Source organism: Lissotriton vulgaris, chromosome 3_1 (assembly GCF_964263255.1).
Source record: "Lissotriton vulgaris chromosome 3_1, aLisVul1.2, whole genome shotgun sequence".
Taxonomy (NCBI): domain Eukaryota; kingdom Metazoa; phylum Chordata; class Amphibia; order Caudata; family Salamandridae; genus Lissotriton; species Lissotriton vulgaris.
Genome location: NC_141689.1, coordinates 1801001780 through 1801024647, shown reverse-complemented (window position 1 = coordinate 1801024647; position 22868 = coordinate 1801001780). Strand labels below are relative to the sequence as shown.

Here is a 22868-nt window from a genome sequence, read left to right as displayed (position 1 = left end):
CCAAGATGACGTGGTCGACCGTGTCCAAGGCAGCAGACAGGTCCAACAAGATAAGCACTGCCGCGCCTCCCGAATCCATGATCTCTCGAATTTCATCCGAGGCTTTTACCAATGCTGTCTCAGTTCCGTGTTCCTTCCGGAACCCGAACTGAGTATCATCTAGGAGCGTATGTAGTTCAATAAACTCGGAGAGCTGTTTATTCATTATTGCCTCTACTATTTTGGCAGGGAAGGGAAGGCAGGCAATAGGCCTGTAGTTGGAGGTGATGGTAGGGTCTAAGGAAGGCTTCTTAATCAGAGGTTTAACAATAGCCTTCTTCCAGGTCTGAGGATAGACACCGGTTTTGAAGATGGAATTGCATATATTGGTCAGCGGCTGGGTAACAACATTGTGTAGTTGGTTCATTATGGTCGGAGGGCATGGGTCCAATGGAGAGCCTGATTTAATCTTGCCAAAAAGTACGTTGACCTGATCTTCGGTAGCTGACTGAAACTGAGTAAGGGAAGGATACTTCAGTGCTGGTTGAATGGTTAAATGAGCGGTTCTTCCTGCCAGCTCTTTGGAGAAAGTGGAATAAATATCCATTACCTTAGTGGTAAAAAATGTGGCTAGTTCGGTACAAAATTCCTGCGAATTCTCTATTGTAGATCCAGCTGGAGGATTGGACAGAGAGTTCACCACTTGAAATAGCATCCTAGCTGAGTTCTGTGCGTGCTCAATTCGACCAGTGAAGAACAGATTCTTTTGTATACTGATGGCCTTTTTATATATTGCTAGCGCACTTTTATATTCTTGTTTAGCCGAAGGACTATAGTGCTTTCTCCAGCGCCTTTCTAAATTTCTACAGAACTGACGCTGGAGCCGCAGCTCCTCTGTGTACCACTGAGCAGAAGGAGTCGCTCTATTGGGGCGATAGGTTTTTTCAGGTGCAACTTCGTTCGCTGCTTTTAAGATCCATTCCTGAAATTTAGTGGACATGGTTTCAGTGTCGCCTCCGTTTTCCGGGGCTGATGACAAAAGGAGATTTGAAAGATGTGGTATATCTACATTTTTCCACATCCCCGCCCCCACTGATGCTCTAACGCTGGTCTGAGGGGGTTTGAGTGGTAGCATCCGAATCCTAAAAGTAATGGCTTGGTGGTCAGACCATATCAGAGGTAAAATTGCTCCCAGCTCAATGCTTTGGTCATTAGTGAACAGGCCATCCAGCGTGTGTCCGGCTTCATGCGTGGGGCCCTTCACCAGCTGCTGCAGTCCTATTGCCTGCATCAGTGATAAGCTGGGATGTATCTTTATTTTCCATATTTTCCAGAGGAAAATTAAAGTCCCCAAGAATCGTATAAGTCGGGGATTCTATTACTGATTCCATAATTTCAGTAAGTGCAGCTAGGAATTTAGTGCGCGGTCCAGGTGGCCTGTACACCAGGGTTCCTTTGAAAGCCTGTTTATGTGTAAGATTAATAGTAAATGCGAAAGCTTCGCAACTGGTGCTTTGAATAGGCTCAAATTTGGCACGACAAATGTCCCTATAGATAATGGCTAGGCCTCCGCCTCGCCCCGAGGCTCTATCTTGTCTAGCTACGCTATAACCTTCAGGGGTAGCTTGCACAAAATCTGGGCCTGATGCTTCGTCTCCCCATGATTCTGTGATGAACAAGATGTCCAGTTCGTGATTAATAATGCTCTCCCTGATGTCCAGACTATGTTTGGGGAGGGAACGTGAATTAATAAGTGTGGCTCTAGTATACTGTGCCGCTAGGGAAGGGGCACCGGCAGTTATAGATGAATAGGATGTGGTATTTATCGCAGGCTGGGGAGGTGGCAGCGTGAAAGAACAGCCTACACATGATATGGACGTGGATATTGAGTGTTTTAGAGACGGCAGTACTTGACAAGACGTACCCAATCCCGTGTTCCATTCCTTCAGCTGAGTGGAGGTGTAGCGTAGGGTAGATGCGGTATTCGGGATGTCAGTAGGAACAGGGGGGGTGGCCCTGGGCCCGGATCTGGCTCGGACGGGCGCAGACGGGCTTGTCTTAGGCACGTCTTCGGCGCGCGCCCGCTGCGCTCGTCCGCTGCGCATCCTAGGCGAGCGAGGACTAAATAGCTCTCTCCCGGAAGTGGAGAAGAGCTAGACCGCGTCCCGCCCCAGCCCCAAGATGACGGCTGGTGCTCGTGGTCGAGTGCCCTATTCCCTTCGCTCTAGCGCGTCGGGTAGGTGCCAAACAGTGTGCAAAATTATGCTAGGATCAGTGCAATATTAGTATCTTCGTAATCAGCAATTAAAAATACACTTTTTAAAATTTGTCAAATTTTCTAAAATTCATTCAGCAGCTTCCTAAATTCGTTTCTAGCAGCCTACAAGGTAAATAAAAGGTTTCTATATGAAAACGATCAGCGCTAGTGCAAGTTCAGCTTCGTGTAATGTGCAAATGGTATCAACAGATCGGTGGGCTCCCTCGCTCTAAATAGCTCTCTCCCGGAAGTGGAGAAGAGCTAGACCGCGTCCCGCCCCAGCCCCAAGATGGCGGCTGGTGCTCGTGGTCGAGTGCCCTATTCCCTTCGCTCTAGCGCGTCGGGTAGGTGCCAAACAGTGTGCAAAATTATGCTAGGATCAGTGCAATATTAGTATCTTCGTAATCAGCAATTAAAAATACACTTTTTAAAATTTGTCAAATTTTCTAAAATTCATTCAGCAGCTTCCTAAATTCGTTTCTAGCAGCCTACAAGGTAAATAAAAGGTTTCTATATGAAAACGATCAGCGCTAGTGCAAGTTCAGCTTCGTGTAATGTGCAAATGGTATCAGATGAGCAAGTTACTTACTGTCAATAACGCATTATCTGGTAGAGACAATATCTACCTGCAGATCCTTACAGACCCACCCATGCCTCACTGCACTGCAGACTTATTTGATTGGGCTAGGGTTGCTTTCTTTTCGGGCCCTAGTTGTGAGAGACACACATACACACAACCAAAATCAGTTCACTCTATGGCTCTGCGCTTCTGGTGTGGAAAAGTGGAAAGTAACAGACATCTGCGTGTCTATGTAGGTGACCGCAATGTCATAACTGACACTAATGACGCCACCAACGTTACGTGGAGGCAAATGAAGCCACCCAACTGCGTGCATGGGTACTGGTCACGCAAAGGTTTCCAGATTTAGCCTGACCCCAGTGGAATTTAAAGGTAAGGAATCTGCAGATCGATATTGTCTCTATCAGATAATGTATTACTGAAGGTAAGTAACTTGTTCTACAGGGCGTGTCGCCTAGCAGTTGAGATGGGGCTGCCCTTATTGGAGCAGAATCACTGTTGCTTTGCATATGAGCTGCTTCCCTTTTGTTGTGGCAGAGACAGTCTTAAAAACCATGCCTAGGAATTTAATCAAAGTATTTTCCATTTACTTAGTTTAATTCAAGTATTTCAGTACATCACTTTTTTCTGTAAAACCCAACTTTTCCAATGTTTTTTTTATTTCTTGTGCCAGTGCATGTGTTTTTTTCTGTATTGTGAGTCCCACAAACTCCTCTGATCCTGACCTCAGTAATGAGAGCTGCAAACTGCTGGGCCAGTGCACCCAGTTATCGAAATGGGGAAAATAAAGTAGGGTATCTGTGGGTGGAGAATCAGAGGGTGGGGTATAACCCGATGATTGGATCAGTGGGCAGTCAGAGGTGTGGTCAGAATGCACAAATCCTCTCAATTTTTAGTATTTGGTCGACATTTCACTGACCAGTTACAGCTTGTTATTTAATTCAACCAATGGATACACATGATTATTTAAGGTTTAATATGAGTTACTGACATTAAAATACATTCACAGTTCGCGGGCAAGCAAGATGGCCGCGTAAGCTTGAAGCTCCGGAGACCCTCCGCCCTCGGCATAAATCCTGATGGAAATCCTGATCCACGGCAGTGGAATACTGTGGGTGAACGGTTGTTGAGACGGGACCCGCTGTCCGATTCAAAATTCGACACTCCTAGACGGAGTTACACCGTGTTGAAGAGTCGTGCCAGTGACGTGCTATTGCCTGTGTGGTGGCTGACGACAGCGACGCTGTAACACATAAACGGTGTGCTGTGAGAGTGACTACTCCGCTGGCCCTACGAAGCACGCGGAGTTACGGAGTGGTCCATCGCTGAGGAACAACTGGTGGCCGCGACACTTGGAAGTCGCTTTGCATAGCTGGGGTGGCCTTGGTGTACGACCCATTGTTCTGGTCCCCGAAACCATCATGGCGGGCAAGGGCGAGCCAGACAAGGCGACGAATCGAGTAAGTAGGAAAACTACTTATTCCCAGTCTAACAAAATGGATCGCTACGCCCAGCTGAAGAATTCACCAGGTGCGGCTGCCCGGCCAAAGGACTCTCATCGAGAAGAGTCGCCAGACACGACACTTCGAGACGTTATGGGCGCCGTTGCGGGCATCAAAACGGAGATGCACAAACAACACGAGGTCCTGACGCATAAAGTCGACACTTTGGCGATTGAGATCAATTTGATTAGACCCGATCTGGGTAAGACCAACGATAGGGTCAAATCGTTGGACATTAAAACCACAAGCCTCACAACTGATGTATCGGACCTACAAACAGAGGTCCGAGACTTGAGGTCGGCCAACGATCTTTTCTCGAGGCGACTGGATGATTTTGAAGGACGTGCCAGGCGACAGAACGTTCGAATCATTGGTGTACCGGAAGGGGCAGAGGAATCGGCCACGGATCTCTTTGTGGAAGACCTGGTGCAAACTCATCTGGCTCCTGCGGGCCTCAGCCGTTTCAGTGGAGCGAGCTCATAGACTGCCGGGGATACGCCTGAAACTGGGTGCCCCGCCGAGACCCATTATAGCACGGCTGTTTAATTTCAGGGATCGGGACGCTATCCTGCAGGCCTCAAGAAGGAACGGGCCGCTCAAGTTCCAGAATGCGGACATAAACTTTTATCTGGACTTCACTCGGTCTGTACAGCGGCAGCGACAAAGTTTCGCGGGGGTGAAGAGGCGCCTTAGAGACCTTGGGATGAAGTACTCGATGATGTTCCCTGCGAAACTGCGCATTGAACATGATGGCCGTGCTATATTTTTCGATTTGCCTGAAGTGGTGAGCGAGTGGTTGGACACTTTGCCACAGAGACATGATGAACGAGAGGAACATTCGGAGGGCGCCTCGGGAGGCCCTGAGCAACAGGAGTAGAGTCTACTTTCGCAACTTTATCGGACAGTGGAACTGCTGGCGACAACCGATGTCACACTACTGCACTTAATAATGCATATCCTTCGCTTCGTTATGGAGGGTGGCGGGGGGGCCTGTGCGATCTCCTTTCTCCTCTAGGGTCTTTCTGTAGCGTAGTTTTCTGGGGCGACAGGCACACTGCTGGTTGGGGGGGCTATTTAGTCTGATGCAGGGGTGCAGGGAGGGGGGTGGTTCGATTGTTGGTTGTGTGTTTTTTCCTTTTTTCTCATTCTCTTCAAGGCAACGTAAAGACTGTAATTTTTCTACTTGTGTAACTATGATGCCTGCCAGGATCGGCGAAGGCCCACGATTTGACGATGGGGGGTAGGAAACTAAAAGTACTGTGTTGGAACGTCAACGGGCTGGGGGATCGCATAAAGAGAGGTGTGGTTCTGCAACTGTTTAAAAGATATATGCCTGACGTTATTTTGCTACAAGAGACACACTTGGTGGGAAATACGTGCCAAGCGCTTAATAGGAAGGGATTCAAGATGGTGGCACACTCGGGGTTCTCTTCGGGGTCCCGGGGGGCGGGGATCATGGTGCGCGCGTCTCTCCCTCTTGAGATTGACTCTAGTGTTGCTGATGAGAGGGGGCAGTACGTTGCTGTCTCGGGAAGATGGGAGGGACGGTCTTTGGTTCTGGTTCTGGTTTTGGTTTACGTTCCCCCTGGGTTGCAAAACAACACGTTTCAGGATCTTGGGAGCGCCATTTTGGGTCTACCTGAGGGTTTGCTTATCATAGAGGGCGACTTCAATTCAGTTTGTTCGGGGACCCTAGACAGACATCCACCCAGAGATCTCCGAAGTTCACAATCGTGGCTACCCGACTATGGGACTTATTGACTGCTGGCGGCTCATGCATCCTACCCAGAGTCAATACTCATTCCACTCAGGGGCACATGGAAGCCTCTCCAGAATCGATTATGTTCTGGCTCTAGCGGCCCACGTGTCGGCAGTTTCTGAAGCCCGATTGATGGCTAGGGGCATCTCAGACCATTCCCCGGTCTGGGTGTCCTTTGACTTCGACATTGTGGTGACCGAGAGGGTGGTATCGGTTAATCCGTGGTACTTCCGCAACCCCAAGACTCGTGGACTCATGGCCATATTGAGCTCTATTTTTCTGAAAACTCGGGGTCGGTTGCATCGGCTGTCCCCCTATGGGAGGCATTTAAGATGGTCTTGAGGGGTGAGGCGTTCTCCCTTGTTGCTGATGTTCGGAGACGCAGGGACGCGGATGTGGTGCGTATCGAATCTGAGATTAAAGATCTGGACTCCCAACTGGAAGTCGACCCGACACCGGACCTACTCCATGTTCTCTCACTCAAACAGTCAGAATATCGGGCTACTGTCACTGACGCTGCCAAGGTCATGAGTAGAGAGCAACAGGGTAGGATCTACGATGTCGGGGATAAGGTGGGCAAGCTTATCGCTTGGTTGGATAAAAAAGAGAGAGCCAGCCGGGTGGTCCCGGAGGTGTTGGGGGAGGACGGCGTGACTGTCACCGATCCGAGTGCCATTGTTGCGACGTTTGCGGACTATTTTGAGGCTGTTTACACCTCGGTCTCTGACCAGTCCGAGACCGACTCCGGGGAGCTTTTGGCAGAGGCGGAACTCCCGTGTCTGTCGGAAGTGGATCGGGACGACTTGGATAGAGATATTACCACCGATGAGATTGCCCTCGCCATTCGCTCCCTTAGGTCCGGCAAAGCGCCCGGCCCCAATGGTATACCCGTGGAGCTTTATAAGATTAAGCCTGAAGTCATCTCCCCGCCCCTGCGGAACATCTTCCTGGAGGCACGGGAGACGGGCATGCTTCCCCTGGACCAGAGACTGGCCACCATTGTGGTCGTTCATAAGGAAGGGAAACCCAGAGACCTGTGTCAATCGTATCGTCCCATCTCTTTGTTGAATGCTGAACCTAAGATTCTGGCTAAATTGCTGGCCAACCGTTTGATTGGCGCGATTGGCGACTTGGTGCACCCGGACCAGTCGGGCTTTATTCCACACCGCAACACTGCCCTTAACCTTCGGAGACTGCATGGGGCCCTCGCCAGGGCCCACACGCTCAGGGAGCCAGCCGTCCTGGCGTCTTTGGATGCTACGATGGCGTTCGACTCCCTCGAGTGGAACTACCTGTGGGCAGTGTTGGCGAAGTTCGGATTTGGTTCGGAATTCATAGGGTGGGTCAAGCTTCTGTACGCTAGTCCGCTGGCTAATGTAACGGTTAATGGTCGTGTGTCTGCGTCCTTTGCTCTCCGCAGGGGCACCAGGCAGGGTTGCCCCCTGTCACCCCTGTTGTTTGCATTGGCACTTGAACCGTTGGCTGCGTGGCTGCGACACAACCCAGATATAAACGGAATACGCTGGTCCCCTGGATTCGAGGACCGGGTGTCGCTATACGCTGATGACATCTTGCTGTATCTCACCTCTCCTTGTAAGTCGCTCATTGTGGTGTGTGATGCGCTCCGTCTCTTTGGTCGGCACTCTGGCCTGGTTATCAACTGGCCGAAGTCGCACCTGTATGTGCTGAGAGGGGGGACGCCTCGACTTCCAAGGGACTGCGGCATACAGGTCTCGCGACAGGGATTTAAATACTTGGGGATCTATATTTTAACGGATCCCAAAGTCCGCTACATGAATAACTTGCTTCCCCCTCTCGTCCGTCTCCGGCGTGACGTAGAGGGCTGGCGAAAACTCCCGCTTTCCCTGCCTGGGCGTGCGGCACTGTTTAAAATGATGTCCCTGCCTAGGTTCCTGTATGCTCTACAAAATACCCAGGATCCGGTCCCATCCAGCTACTTTAGGGAGGTCGAGGGTTTGCAACGGGCCCTTCTCTGGGATGGCAGACCACGCATCGCCATTAAGAAGCTTACGCTCCCGTGGTATGACGGGGGTATAGAATTGCCTGACATCCGGAGATACTATTGGGCTTCCCAGTTAGCAGCCCTTAATCACGGCCTCTACAGTCCAGCAGTAAGCCCAGGTTATGCCATGGATCGGTGGCTCCTGGACGACGGGAAGTATCATAGGGCGCTATACTCGAGATCTCTGGATGGTCGAATGTCGGGGCCAACGAAGACAGCTGTACACATATGGCGGGCGATTACAAAGTCGCAGGGGTGGAAGGGTAGGCTTACGATGGCAACCCCTCTTTTTGATTCTGAAATACTGGGCAAATTATGGCACACAAAGGGATTCGACAAGTGGAACATCATAGGCATATCTAAGGTGGAAGACATGATTGTGAAAGGGGAGATAACATCCTTTACTCTTTTACAGACAGAGTACCAGCTGGGTGGAACGGAATATTTCCGGTACACCCAGCTGCGTCACGCCCTTCTAGCAGCTATGCCGGAGGGCGAGAAGATCCCTGAGTATTCCCCGTTGGAGGATAGGGTGCTGGACGGCCATATGCCGGACAGCGCCATTTCCTTAATTTATAAAAAACTTATTAATGTCCGTACTGACCTCCTCCTTGGGGTGAAAGACCAGTGGGTGCGTGATGGGATAGAGCTAGACGATGAAGACTGGCAATGTGCAGTGTCCTCCCCCAAGGAGGTGGCTATCCCGGCCAGGCTGCGGCTGGTTCAATTAAAAATTCTTCATAGGGTTTATGTGACGGGTCCCAGGTTGCTACACATGGGTCATTCAGTGGACGGCCTCTGTAGGCGCGACTGTGGTGCATTAGCCACCTTTATGCATATTATCTGGGAGTGCAGTGCAGTAGCCTCCTACTGGAGGCGGATACATATGATCATGAGTGAAGTGACCGGGGTGGATGTTCAGGCGGAAGCCCGACGCTGCCTCCTGAATGTGTGGGGTCCTACTGATTATAACAGTGCACAAACCCAATGGGTCACCCTGGGAAACATGGTCATGAAACGAGATATTGCACAGATGTGGGGTGCTGCTACAGCCCCAAAGGTGGTACAGTGGAAGGCCAACATGGATTGGTGTATGTTCCGAGAGAAGACGGTCTATGTGGCCAGGGGTTAACCCAAAAAGTGGCAAAAGATATGGGGGGCCTGGAACGAGTATAGGGGTGACATCTGCATACCGCCTGACACCGCCCCCCTGGAAGAACGACTGACCCCGTAGTCTATGGCTCCAACACAAGTTCTATTCGCAGATCTATCCTGTATCCTACCCCCCCCCCCCCCCCCCCCCCCCCTTCTATGGTCTTGCAAATGGGTACTGTTCTGACTGTCTTTTAGGTTATTTGGCCTAGCCTTTCCCATGTTCGGGCTCTGTTGCACAAATGTTTAAATTGCCTTGCTTCGTAGCACTAGTTTGGTGCTTTCTCCTTCTTGTCTTAGTTAATTTCCTACAAAAACAGAAAATAAAAACCTTGGTACGCTTTGGTAACATGCTTCTTGTACACTAGCTTTCTGATCGATGATATGCTGCCTAGCCTCAGGGATGTATGGCTAAATAGATGTGTGCACTGACTTGAAAATAAAGGTTTTCAAAAATTAAAAAAAAATAAATAAATAAATACATTCACAAAGTGGGATACTTTTCCAATCACAGAATGTCCCAAATATGCTTAAAAGTGGTGGCACGAGCCATTTGTCAATGAGCCATCGAGTTTCTGTCATCGGCACAAAAACTCCCTTTTTCCTCAAGAGCAGTTCAAACATGAATGGCAAAATATCCTAGTTTGCAAATGCACTAGACAAAACTCTGATCTCTCTCTCTAGGAAGATTGGAGTTATTATGACATTTTTATTCTTGCTAAAAATTGCTGGAGGCCAGGAGGGAGGAAGCATGCTGCAAACACAACTCCCCCACCCAAAGTCAGCGCCCGGTGCGGTCTCACCAGTTGCACTGCCTTCTCAAAGGTCCTGTGACCTTAGTGACGGAGTCACTGTCGCTCTAGGGTTTTCTGCTTCATAGGCCTGGCTGCAAGACTGTAGGTGAACTTCAGCATGGATTGTGGTGGACAAGCTTTCAAGGTTTACCCACACTTGCCACCGCTAGTGTGCACCTGATGATGCTAAGACACTAGGGCTTCTAAGGTCTTGCGGGCCTTCTAAGGTCTAGCATGGGAATGTGATCCGCCCGGAGAGTGGTCTGGTGATGAATGCTGAACTTTGTTCCCCAGTTCCAAATTCGACAGCTCTGACCATAGTGCCACATCCTCTCCCGCACTGAACACCATACTGCCCCACTGAGAGAAAATCACACTGCCTTCAACTACAACCCAATTGTGCCCCGCTATAAACACCTGGATGCCACTCAATCCAAATTATGAACTAAACGAGAGCAATATCCTGCCTTAAAAAAAGTAACTACATCCTGGAAAAAGCAAACCCTCATAAGGAATGCAAAGTAAATAATGTGAAATGTAAGCAGGAACAATATGATTACCTTAACGCTTTACATTTACTATTCAGAAATCAGTGAGTGATTGTGCCTGAAAAGTTAAGGACATGACTACAAGGTCCAGAAAGGACCCTTTTCAATTTCCATTGGTTATATCTTCACAAAACGTAAGCAGTGTGGTAAAAAGATCACACCCGTGAACACAGAGCTGCGGTACACATTTTGTTTTCCAATCCACCCATCGATCAGGCATTCCAGTACCTCCAGGTCTGGTGCACTTCCGCACCCGCGTAAAACAATGCTGTTAAAAGAAAGACAAAAAACAAAAGTAACGCTTCACAGCCAAACTCTGTAAAGTGGTGCAAATGTGTTTGAGAGTGAATAACACCAATTTGGCCACTTTTCGACCACTCAGTCTTACGTTATTTATTTATTTATTTTTCTTATTTTTTATCTTTTATTCCCGAGGCTGCCCTTTGAGAAACATAAAAAGAAAAAGACGATATTTTCAGAAAAAGTATTTTTCTTTTTAAGATCCATTTCACGGAGGAACAACTAAACGAAAGAAGGAAAGGGAGGATGAGAACCTTTTCTTGAAGTCACGGTTCTCAGTACGAGATAGACGGAAAGAGAGGGAATAAGAGTAAGAAAGAGAGAGGAGGGCAGCTGTTATCGGCAGAGCAGAATTGGATATTGTCATTGCCTTCTCTGGGCAAGAAGGAAAAGACAGAGTGTCCTTTTACTTCTCTGCCCGCCCCGCCCGTCCCAGAACGGCCACGAACGCCAAGCCTTATCTATAGGCTTTGGCTATTTCTGCCGTCCTAGGACACATTTGAATTTAAAAAGAAGGGGAACGGAATCTAATGATTTAAAGAAGTAGGGGCACATCGTGCCCGGCCGATCCCGCCCACTTCGACCACTGAGTGCACCTCATTACAGCACAGAGACGGCACACATATCTAACTGCATCTCAACCGAGAGTTTTAGCACCTGCTGGTGTTCCTGTATAACGCCATTTTTTTTTAATAAACAAAAAAAGTACACATAAAATGATCATAATATCAACATGGACTTGTACTCCATATTAGCTTGCATTGCATATAGTCTACAACATATGTTTAGAACAAAATTGTCTCATCTCTTGTTTGTGACAAACGGCAAAGGGGGGGGGACCAGAAATGGAATGACTCATCACCTATTTCAAATCCTGAACTATACCATCCTATGACCATTCCCATAATCTTTCCTTTATATGGTGAGTGAGATGCATATATTAGTGTAGTGCAGCCTCGGTTTCATTCCAAGTGGTATGTGTGACTTAAGGGAACTCGAATAAATGGCTAGTCGACCCTTCAGTACTTGTCACCAGACATGTGATCCCCATATGACTTTGGGTCTGGATGAGGAGGGCTGCAATGTCCCATATGTTCTCATTCTATCATTACATGTAGCTACATTTTTCACCAGTCTTATTTTTTTGAGGGTATAGTGCTCCTCTGAATAGTTTAGTCCTATGTGGGATCAATTGACCTGACCCAGCAGAGTCATGATAGGTTGCAGCTCAACCAGGCCTCCTATCATACATCAGACAGCACTGATGAACTCACGCCATTGGTAAAAAAAACGGGGACAGGACTAAGCGAGGTGGATAAGTTCTACATGCTCTGTCCAACATAGTGGATAGTGATGAGGCCTAGTCAGATCCATTCTTTTCTGTTTTTGGGAATGTCTGGATATCCATCTTGTGGAATCTGTAGATCCGATTATATGGGTTAGTGGCCTGAATTCCAGCTGTTCATTAGGGAATCCTAAGATCATCTCCAGCACTGTATTTCTCAATCTGAAGTAGGTGAACACACCTGCAGAATTTGGTGACATCTAGCCTTATATTGTGCTAGCGTAAGGAATTTTCAGTTTTTGTAATTTTTTCATTTTTTTTTTATTGTCATCATATGTTTGATCATTATACTGATGGAGAATATAAGAGTTTACCTTCCGGTTTCTTTCACTTCCCTTGCAGAAAGGAACCTGCTCGCTCCCGCAGGAAGCAATGTTACCATCACAGATTCTCTTTGTTACATGGATAGTTTTCTCTTATCTCCCTTATCACAGGCGCCTACTTAGATTCTCTTCCAGTGGTCACCAATCCTTCTCGATCACCCCCCATAACCAGAGAATAACCTGTGTTTACTGATACTTAATCGTTGGATTTACCTTTAACATTTTACTATATTATTGAAACTTAAAACTAAAAGAGGGCCAAAGTAAGAGTATAAGAAAAAAAGAGAGAGCAGGAGGAAAGGTCCGAGAGGGAAACAGAGGAGAAAAAAAGAACTACTAACATTTCCAACTATACAAAACAGGTAGCCTTCTCCACCCAATTATCCCACAAACTCCAAAATGTCGTTCTCTTATTAGGCCACATTCCCCTCTCCATTCTTGCTATCTGATGGATTGAATGTATCCATTCAGACTCTACAGGTGAAACATTTAAAATCCACTTGATACATAATTCTCTACGTACCAACATTATCAAAACAAAAATAAAGTCTTTAAATGCTTAGATATGTTACCGATGTGTTCTTCAGGAATTACTCCGAAAATGACCAAAGCCAAGCTCACCTTAACTTCTTGACCCACCAGTTCTGACAGGACTTCCCCTACTTTCTGCCAAAATTCTTGAATGGAGAGACACCACCGGAACATATGTGATTCATCTGCATTCAGTTCCCCACTTTTCTGGCCTTTCCTTACCATTTGATAACCCATTTTCGCCAACTTTCGAGGTGTCCAATACGCCTTAAGTATAGTAAAAAAAATGATTTTTCTTTAGTGGGGCGGATTTCACATGATACCATAAATGCGATATAGATACATGCCATAGCATTTCTATATCCAGCTCCTTCCTCCAAGTTTCTACTTGCCAAATCTTGGGGCCATCTATTGACTGTACCAGTATCCAGTACCACATAGAGATCTCTTTTTTAAAACTTGGCTGCAACGCGATTTTAGACTCCTGTGTCTCCTTATAAGTTGACCCTTGTTTCAAAGTTCGAGCCCAACTTAACAATTGATTGTATTTAAAACGAGAAACCGCATTTTCTGTAATCTCTTGAAACTTTTGCCAAGAAATTAATTGTGTTCCCTCCAATAGTTGGCCCCATTTGCAAATTCCTTTTCCTCTTATCGAAATTGCCAGAGCATCTTGCAAGCATGTGGGAGATCCTGGAGAACGCCATATTGGTGCGTAATAACTATAATCAGGAATATGTAATGTCTTCCTGATCTGGCTCCATAATTTGCATGCCCCATAAAGAATCTTTAATCTAATTTTTTTTTAAACTTAGGATCCCCAAACTTCTATAAAAAATAGTTAGCAAGGTCAGGTGCGCCATATCTCAAAGCACGAAACATGGGAGTATATTGGCTTTAGTTCTTTAATAATGGTCTTAATTTTTTTTTAATGGAAGGCTCTCTGATAATGTAATAGATCAGGGCTTGCTATACCTCCATTTTCTTTCTTTTCCCTACATTTCCTCCATGTAATTCTAGGCCTTTTCCTGCCTCAAATAAAACTTGACTGTTCACCCTGTGCTTTTTTAATCTATTCGGTCTTGAATTCTAATGGAATTGCATTAAAAATTAAAGTATACTTTGGTAAAATTGACATTTTGAGAAGATTTGATTTGCCAAGAAAGGATAATGGTAAGTTTTCCCATTGCTGCAATTGTTTTTTGACCTTAGAGGTGACCAAGTCAAAATTTACCTTTGCTAATGTGGCCAGATCTTGCACTAAATCAATCCCCAGATACCTAATCTTCTGTTTGACAAGATCCCTTTGTGAGGTATTATTCCATTGCATTATTTCCGTTTTATGAGGATTTATAGCATAGCCTGAAACTACCAAAATAATCGAATATTTCCCATATTACGGGTAATGTTGATTCTACATGAGTAGTAAAAATCATGAGATCGTCGACATAAATCCCAATCTCTTTTTCCCAGTTGTTACAAGAGAAAGGCTGGATACCCCCACATGCCCTTATTTTAATAGCCAATGGCTCAATATACATATTGAAAAGGGTAGGGGAGAGTTGACAACCTTGTCTTGTCCCTCTTCCTATTCGTGCTATTTTAGATAAAGCGCCATTTACTAGTACTCGAGCATTAGGATTCCTATATAAGGCTTTAATTGCTGACGCAAAGACTTCCCCCATATTAAAATGCCTGATTACCTCATATAAGAATAGCCAATTGACCCTGTCAAATGCTTTTGCAGCATCACATGTTATTATAGACAGAGGTTTTTTTTGGTCATTGGCAAGATCTACTGCAGCTATTACTTCGTGTGTCAGATCCTCCTGATGTCTCCCTTTCATGAATCCCTTCTGATCGCTATGAAAAATTGTACCCATCATACGTTCGAACCCCTTGCTCATAATTTGTGTGAATATTTTATAATCGCTGTTCAGAAGTGAAATCGGGCGATAAGATTCGCATTTTCTGGGATTTTTATTAGGTTTCAGGAGAATAATTAGGGTTGCCCTATCCCATGAAAGTGGGGAGTCTTGTTTTGAGATGTATATAGAATTAAAAAGATCCAACAAAAATGGGGCCAGAATTTCCCTTAATAAACTGTATATCTCATTGGGTATAGCGTCAGGACCAGCCGCTTTGCTTTTTTTCAGATTCTTAATTGAACTGTAAACTTCCTCCATTGTTATTGGGGCCAATAGCTCCTCTCTGTTTTCCCTGCTCAACTGCAGCAGTTTTATATCATTAAAAAAAGACTTAATCTGTTCTTCATTATGTATTAAATCTTCCCTATATAGATCCTGAAAAAATTTGACAAATTCCTGCTCTATTGCCTCATCTTCTGTTATTATTTCATCTGTGACTTGATTTTTCAGATCCTTAATATTATTCTTGACTAAATCTGTTTCAGATTTCCTCACCAACAGCTTGCCGCTTCCCTCACCATATTCATAGTTCGCTAATTCGCTTGCATCCCATCTCTTTTTCATCCTGATCTCCAAATACTCAACTAATTTTGTCTTAGCGTTAATTAAGTCTGCTTCGAGCAGTGGTTTTATATTTTCATCTGTGACCTCAGCTAGTGCTTCTTGAGACTTCTTAATTTGATCTTCCAAGGAAGAAAGTTTTTTTTTACAGTTCCTTGTTTTCCCTAGCATTAATAGTGATTAAAACTCCACGCAAATAAGCCTTCTATGTATCCCATACTTAATTTATAGGAGCAGTACCAGAGTTAAATTAAAAAAAATGTTTTGTCTGCGTTCTTATACTTTCCACTCTTACGGGTTCCAAAAGAAGAGAGCGATTTAATGTCCAGCGTGACTCCGGGGGTTTACCTAAAAGATTAAACTGTAATAGTATTGCTGAATGGTCTGATAGATGTTCAGGAACATGTGTTACTTTCATAACCTGCTTATTAACTTTCCTAGAAGTTAAAAAAAAATACAATTCTTGATCGATGTCCATACTTTTTGTTATGATATGTAAAGTCCCTGATTTGATTACACACCTTGTACTCTCACCTAAACAATGACCCATTTGCCTTTCGAGAGGGAATTTACTTTAATACCTAAATGGTAGTCCCTAATAAAAATGTTAACTTATTATCTTGGAATGTAAATGGTCTGCAAGTAACAACAAGGCGGAATAACATTTTGGAATACTTGAAGTTGAGGGAGACCGGTATTATTTTTATACATGAAACACACTTATTGAGAGAGGAATGGCTGGATATTCTTAAAACCCAATCTTGGATAGAACATTGCATATGCACAAACCAATCAGTGACAGTTAAAGGGGTAGCGATAAAGGAATTTTCCTTTGACGTAGAGATGGCCTAATTCAGTCAGGCCAGTTTTGGATGTGGTCTGTATGACCCTGCAGTACTTGGTAAGTGGAAAAAGTGGATTTTGGACTAAAGATATTGCTAGGGAGTGTAAAAAACGTCACTCTGGATCTTAGGCTTATAATCTTCCACGTCCAGCAGGTGACTGCTATCATGGTTAACTCTCTCCTGGCCCTTGAAAGTCTGCACAGCAGCAAGGGCTCCAGGGACATGCCATTTGTTAGCTCTTTCTTTGGTCTAATTTAAGGGAGCCTGAAATCCAAATGACACCAATTCCATATGAAATGCCTCTACACCACTAGGTAATAAGTTTCCATATCTGGCCACTCAAATCCCATCGCCTTTCATAAAGGAATGTTAGCCAACCACGGATCACCTGGGACCATATGTCCGCCCAGATGAGCCTGGCAAGCAATGTGAGTGCCTGAAAAAAACTCTTTATTAGGGTATGTTCAGAAACAGGTATAGGAATTTAGTAAAGATCACCATGCTTATAAGTGCCATCGGCCAGCTAGTGACAGAGGCATTTGTATCCAAGTCTCAGTCTTCACACCGATGGGCCGTAGTTTAATCTGACTATAGCCTATGTGGGTTTATTTTGCACTATTCCCAGGTACTTGACCGAATCTTCCATCTATTGAGTTGTGTGATATACAGCAGTATTCAACTGTACAATCCATTAGGGAAGATAGTATGGATTTATCCCAATGAATTAATATACTGGAGAATCTACCAAATGTAACTACCTCCAGTATCACCGAAAAGAGGTAATTAACTGGTTTCGGGACAAATAAAACGGCATCCTCTGCAAACGTGGATAGGAACAAGTACCCCAACTGGAAAAAGAGTCCTCTAATGTGAATGTCATACCTATAGCTGGTGGGGCTGGGGGTCCTTAGGAGGAACAAAAAGCAGAGGCGAAAGGCGCAACCTTGGCTAGTGCTTCTAGCCACTGGAAAGATATCTGATGTTATCTCATTCGCTACTCACTTGAAATATATAATAGCTTCTTCAGATATAAAATAAAAATAAAATCCAACCCTCCTTGCCAAAAAAGGGTTATTCTAAAGAGTCAAAGGCATTTTTCACATCCAAGAAAACAGTAGCAGTCTCCAGCTCTGGATTTAAGCAATGTAAGACCTTGAATAGTGTATGCTAGTTAATTGCAATGGACCTATGTGGAACAAAGCTCAATTGGATGGTGGAAACAATACTCTTCAACAGCAAGGAAAGACAATTCACAATCACTTTTACCAGGAATTTGTTGTCCTGTTCAAGTAATGACAATGGGTGATATGATTCACATTTATTCGCTTCCCTACTTGGTTTTGTAATGAGGGGGGGTAAGTCAACATTCTTTGGGGTCTCAGTGTAGCAGATGCGGGCCAGTATATTTTTATATGCCTTAAAGGAACTCAGAAGACAGGTCGTCAGACAATGGCTTCTTCAAGACATATTGGCTCACTCTAAAAACAAATGTGTGGTAGGTCTCCAGTCATACAAAACCTATCTCATCCAGATATTTCTCCATGTTTACTGGGGCCTCAGCCACTCATGAGCTATATGATTGCTCATAGCCCTGGATGTACTGTCCAATAATTTCCTCACAATCCCTAGCAGAGATACAGGCGGCGATCCAGACTACCCGGGACAATATGGTGCACAGAATCAACGCTGTAGCTACTGACGTCAACTTGCTGCAATGCTACCTGTGTCGGGTATCCAACAGAGTTACTACCGACGAACGGAATGTGGATAAACTTTAAACAGAGGTCCACTCTCTTAGGGAAACAGTCATTGATCAACAGAAAAGTGGTGAGACTTGCCATCCCAGCGGAGGATTCAGAAGGAAGATCACAGAGAAATAATTTAAGATTTATGGGGTTCCGTGAGAGAGCCAAGGGGCCTTCCGTCGAACTGTTCTTGGAGGACTGGATTGTCAATGACATAGCCCCTAAGCGACTCCAATTTTTTTTAATGTGGAGAGAGACCATACAACGCTGGTCCCTCCACCTCCACCTGGTGCACCACCACAGGCTATTGTAGCCTGTTTTTTTTTAATTACCGGGACAGAATTTGTCCTTTCACATACCCGTACTAGAGGACCGCTATTGTTTGAAGGCCACCCCATAGCATTTTTCCCTGACTATACTCAGCGGGTACAAGACCAACGGAAGATGTTCCTGGAAGTTAAGCGACATCTGCGAGACATCGGCGTAAAGTACATCCTCCTCTTTCCGGCCAAGCTACGTGTTGAACACAGCACAAAAATCCTGTTCTTTTTCTATGCTTTACAAGTGAGTGACTGGTTGGATGTCCAGCTCTGGGTCGAAGACGTCAGAATCAGAAGAAATTCCATGATCGCTATGGAAGTCGGGGGCAGATCCAGGTATGCCCTGATGGGACGCTGCAGGTTGCGGAGATCGTTTCAGACTCGGGCGGAGCAACCCAGAACATAATCATAGACTCTAATGTATCAAATGACACTACTTTCTGAATGCAGAGGAGCATGACTGTGCCTGAGTGATCCAGATAAGTGCATTGTTGAATCTTGTTCATAACTGAGATGTATATGGGGAATCTATTCATATGTATGACTGGGGACTACCACCCCTCTGAGGTTGAGGCCGGAATGGGGGGAGCTCGAGGTTTCGGCCTTGCACCCCGTCTTTTACTCAGCATTGCACTAATGACTGGGGACTGGTATACTAAGCACCAAAAGATGGATCAGGAGAAACGTGTAACATGTGGACTATAGTGCTTTGGATTCTTGTTCTTTTACAGTTTGAGGGTTAGTTGGGAGATCGGGTGGCATATGCAAGTCCTTGCTCTCCATGAAAGGGGGGAGATAGGCCAGCAATACTGCCCAAGGGTAGGAGGGATGGGAAATTTGACAATGTTGGCTGTGTTATGCAATGGTTGGGGATGTTTTAATTGTTTCTGTGTCTGGGTGATATGATCATGTAACAGGATCCACTTACCGGGGTGGCGGTATGGGGGGTTGTGAGGGGGAAAGACGAAGGGTATCATATAAAGGTCGGTTTTTATGGCTTCCCCATGACTAAGTTGCTCACCTGGAATGTTCGGGGCTTGGCAGCTTTCGAAAAACGAAGGCCAGTATTTGCTTATCTGAAAGAGTGTCAATTGCATGCCTACGAGAAACACGTTTGAGGTGACTCACTACCTTGCATAAGACATGAAGAAGGGCAACCTGTTATTCAGGTTTCGTGTGGGGGTGTGTTCTCATATGGGTGGCATTTGGGGTACCCTTTCAACATTTGCATCATATAACTGACCCAGAGTAAAGATATGTGATATTGCATGGTAAATTGGAGGGAAGGGAAATATGTTTTATTATTGTATATGCTCCCTATTCGGACTGTCCTTCCTTCTTTCCCACCATCTTGGCGGCGGTGACCGCATACTTGCGAGCAGTGGTAATCATAATGGGAAACCTTAACTGTGTCCTCGAGGGAATGCTGGACCCTCCGGTTAAAAGAAAACCTAAACCTACTGTTATGTAGCACAGAATGCCTACTGTCCAAAAAATCAAGTCGAAAGACTACACTATCTACCAGTTTAAAAAATTGCAACTATAATCAATATGAAACATATTCATATAATAAATTTCTTTGAGTATCTCAAATGTTACTTTTGTTGTGTTCCATTGCGCTTTTTAGCAAGACTTCACATTTTCATTAAAGGCAAAAGATGCAACCTGAGAAAAAAATGAATCCTAGTAACTGCAATAGCTGTTAAATTGTGTATAAAGCCGGCATTATTATTTGACTGAAAAATAGTTTGCATGTTCTGAAGTTTTAACCATTTCCTGTTTTGTCATAGCCTATTTATTATTTACTGCTATTACTACTAAGTGGCAATCCTCTCTTGCCCCAACCAAAATAACTTACCGAAAGATAATACCAAATAATCTAGGCCTCACCGATTTTGGGGGCTTTATCAAAGGAGAATTCATAACGCTACAGAAGTTGAGTTGAGGTAAGAGTCACCCCTGAAGTTTAGACTCTATATCACTCTTAGACATACTGCAAGAGGGGTATGCTTGGAGCTACCGAAATTACCCCAGGAATTATTTATTTTAATCAGAATAATTGAAAAACAAGACAACACACTGATTTTGACCAACACATGTGCAGATATCGTCAGAACATGCCAGGCACTAGATGAGGTAACCAAAGGACACTTGTATGCAGATATCAGCCCTTTGCTAACCGAAGACAAATGGAAGTTCTGTCAAGCACAAGTTAGGTACATGCAATTAAACACATCACAAACCAGCCAGAAGTACTGGTATGTGTAAAACAGACAATACACATTTTATACTTTTCCGTGTTTATGTCCTGAGATTGCATGGTTGTGGACTAAAGTATTTGACACTACAAAGGTTAAAGAGGGGAACTTGTTCTCTGTACTCCACTGGAAGACCTTCTTAAAAATGTGATAGGTCCCAAAGCCCAGTCAAAAACGTATAGCAGTGGCCTTGTTTGCAAAAATGAGATGGATGGGCAGTCTTGTACTCGAATATAAGGACTGTATCTATTACTTGGTTTAATGTAATTAAATGGTTGAAGCATGCTGAGGGATTGTACACCCTGCTGCAAGACTTTAAGATTTCTGAGCACCTATAAAGCTGTTCTTGCTGTGATGACCAAGACCGCATAACCACAGACTTGGGACAGAAGAATGATCATAGTCCCCAAGCAGTGAGGCGAAGGAAGAGGTGAAACGGCTAATAGTGAACTAAATGTTAATAGACCTTTTTTCACATGGGCTAGGTAGTATATAAATTAGAAATGTATCACTATTGTTACTCCTTTAATTGGCTTTGGGCACCTGTACACATGTAATGTACCAATATCATGTATAATGATCTGAATATCTGCTAAATGTGCTCTAATGTTATTTTCATTTAAAATACAGGTTTAACAATTTTCATGTTACTCTTGATCAATTGTTAAAGGGTGTCTTTATTAACAAAATGTGCAACTCGTTTGTTCACTACAAAATATGATAAAATATTCAATATAATGTTGACGTATGTGATGGAGCCAAGGTGTCACAGAGATGATAATTCTAAAATCAAAGCACTTTAAAAAAAATTAAGACTCACCCCCCTTTTGTTAAAAAATAATTTTTATTTCACTATTTTGGTAAAATAGTTAACTAGGGTTTTTATCTTATATATTTTTCTGCAGCACGCTCTATGAAGTTTGGAAGACAGACTGGGGCTGAAGATGGAGATGGTGCTTCTGGTTATGATGCCTACTGGAAGAACCTTGCATCTGGCCGAAATGATGATGATGATGATGATGACTATGATGCAGAGGAAGATGAAGAAGACGACGACGAAGAAGGGGAGAATGATGGCGGCAAAGACTCTGATACAGAGAACACAGATCCATTTAGTCAGCTGAATTTAGGAAACACATATGCAAGTGGCTATGCTCATTACGAGGAAGCTCAAAACTAGGAGGCATATTTTCAGTGTGATGGCTTAAAAGTTGGAATTTCTGGAATGCTTAATGAACTGTAGACCGATGATACCTGCCCAATGAATTATTAAAATATTTTAGTGAAAACAAAATTGACCTTTATATAGATTAAACATCTCACTTATTTGTCATGGATAGGATTGGATACAGCTCGACTCGGGTAGTTAAAGGTGGCAAGGTATTAATGGGTATGCTCCCTGTTTTTTTAAGTCAGAGTTGCGGCTTGCTTTTGTGTCTCCATACTTTTGATTTAGCTTGAGTTTTTGGCTACAGTAAGATCAGTATATTCTTGGCTCTGTCAAAAAAATATAAAGTTTTAAGAGAATAAATATGAATTTGACCCTAACAGATGCTAGCTTTTTCTGGTGGCTGTCTTGTATAGTAGATTCCAGAATGAATTATGTATTTTTAAGCTTGAAACAAATTGTTTGCTGGTTGATTTATTGTATTTTGTGAATGATATCTATCAATCGATTTTTATTTGGCCGGAACCATAAAAGCACAGCATTAACAATTTAAAAAAGGAATACAACAAAGAACATTTTGATGATGGCATATTCAAGAAAATAGGAGTTACGTTGCTCAAGTGCAATTTAGAGTGGATGTACGACACAGTATTAAAATCGTAAATAAATTCCTTAATACTAAAAAGCAAACATTGGCATAGAAAGCATTTTAGCAAAAGCAAAAGATCATTCATTAAACAAAAGAGTGCCGTAATATAATTTAAAATCCAACAATTAGGCTAGTTGTAGGGGTTTGTATCTTTTCCTAATATTAAAAAGCTGTTCTTATTAAATTTATAATCGCATAACAGATTTCTGTAGATCCCAAACACTGCAGGAATACAAGCTCATTCTTGTGATGTCTCAAGTTAGTCTTTCACTAAATGAGGATCTGAAAGGTAAGACTTAGG

At 44.2% G+C, this 22868-nt stretch overlaps 1 protein-coding gene across 1 annotated transcript in view; it reads left to right on the top strand.

The window, feature by feature from the left end:
- Positions 1 to 22298, top strand: part of NOAZFP (nucleolar atypical zinc finger) — a 142347-nt gene extending 120049 nt beyond the window's left edge. The window contains exon 10 of the mRNA XM_086962229.1: positions 21656 to 22298. Coding sequence (XP_086818355.1) covers positions 21656 to 21930 — 275 coding nt within the window. The 3' untranslated portion in view covers positions 21931 to 22298. The remainder of the gene's footprint in view (positions 1 to 21655) is intronic.
- The last annotated feature ends 570 nt before the right edge of the window (positions 22299 to 22868 follow it).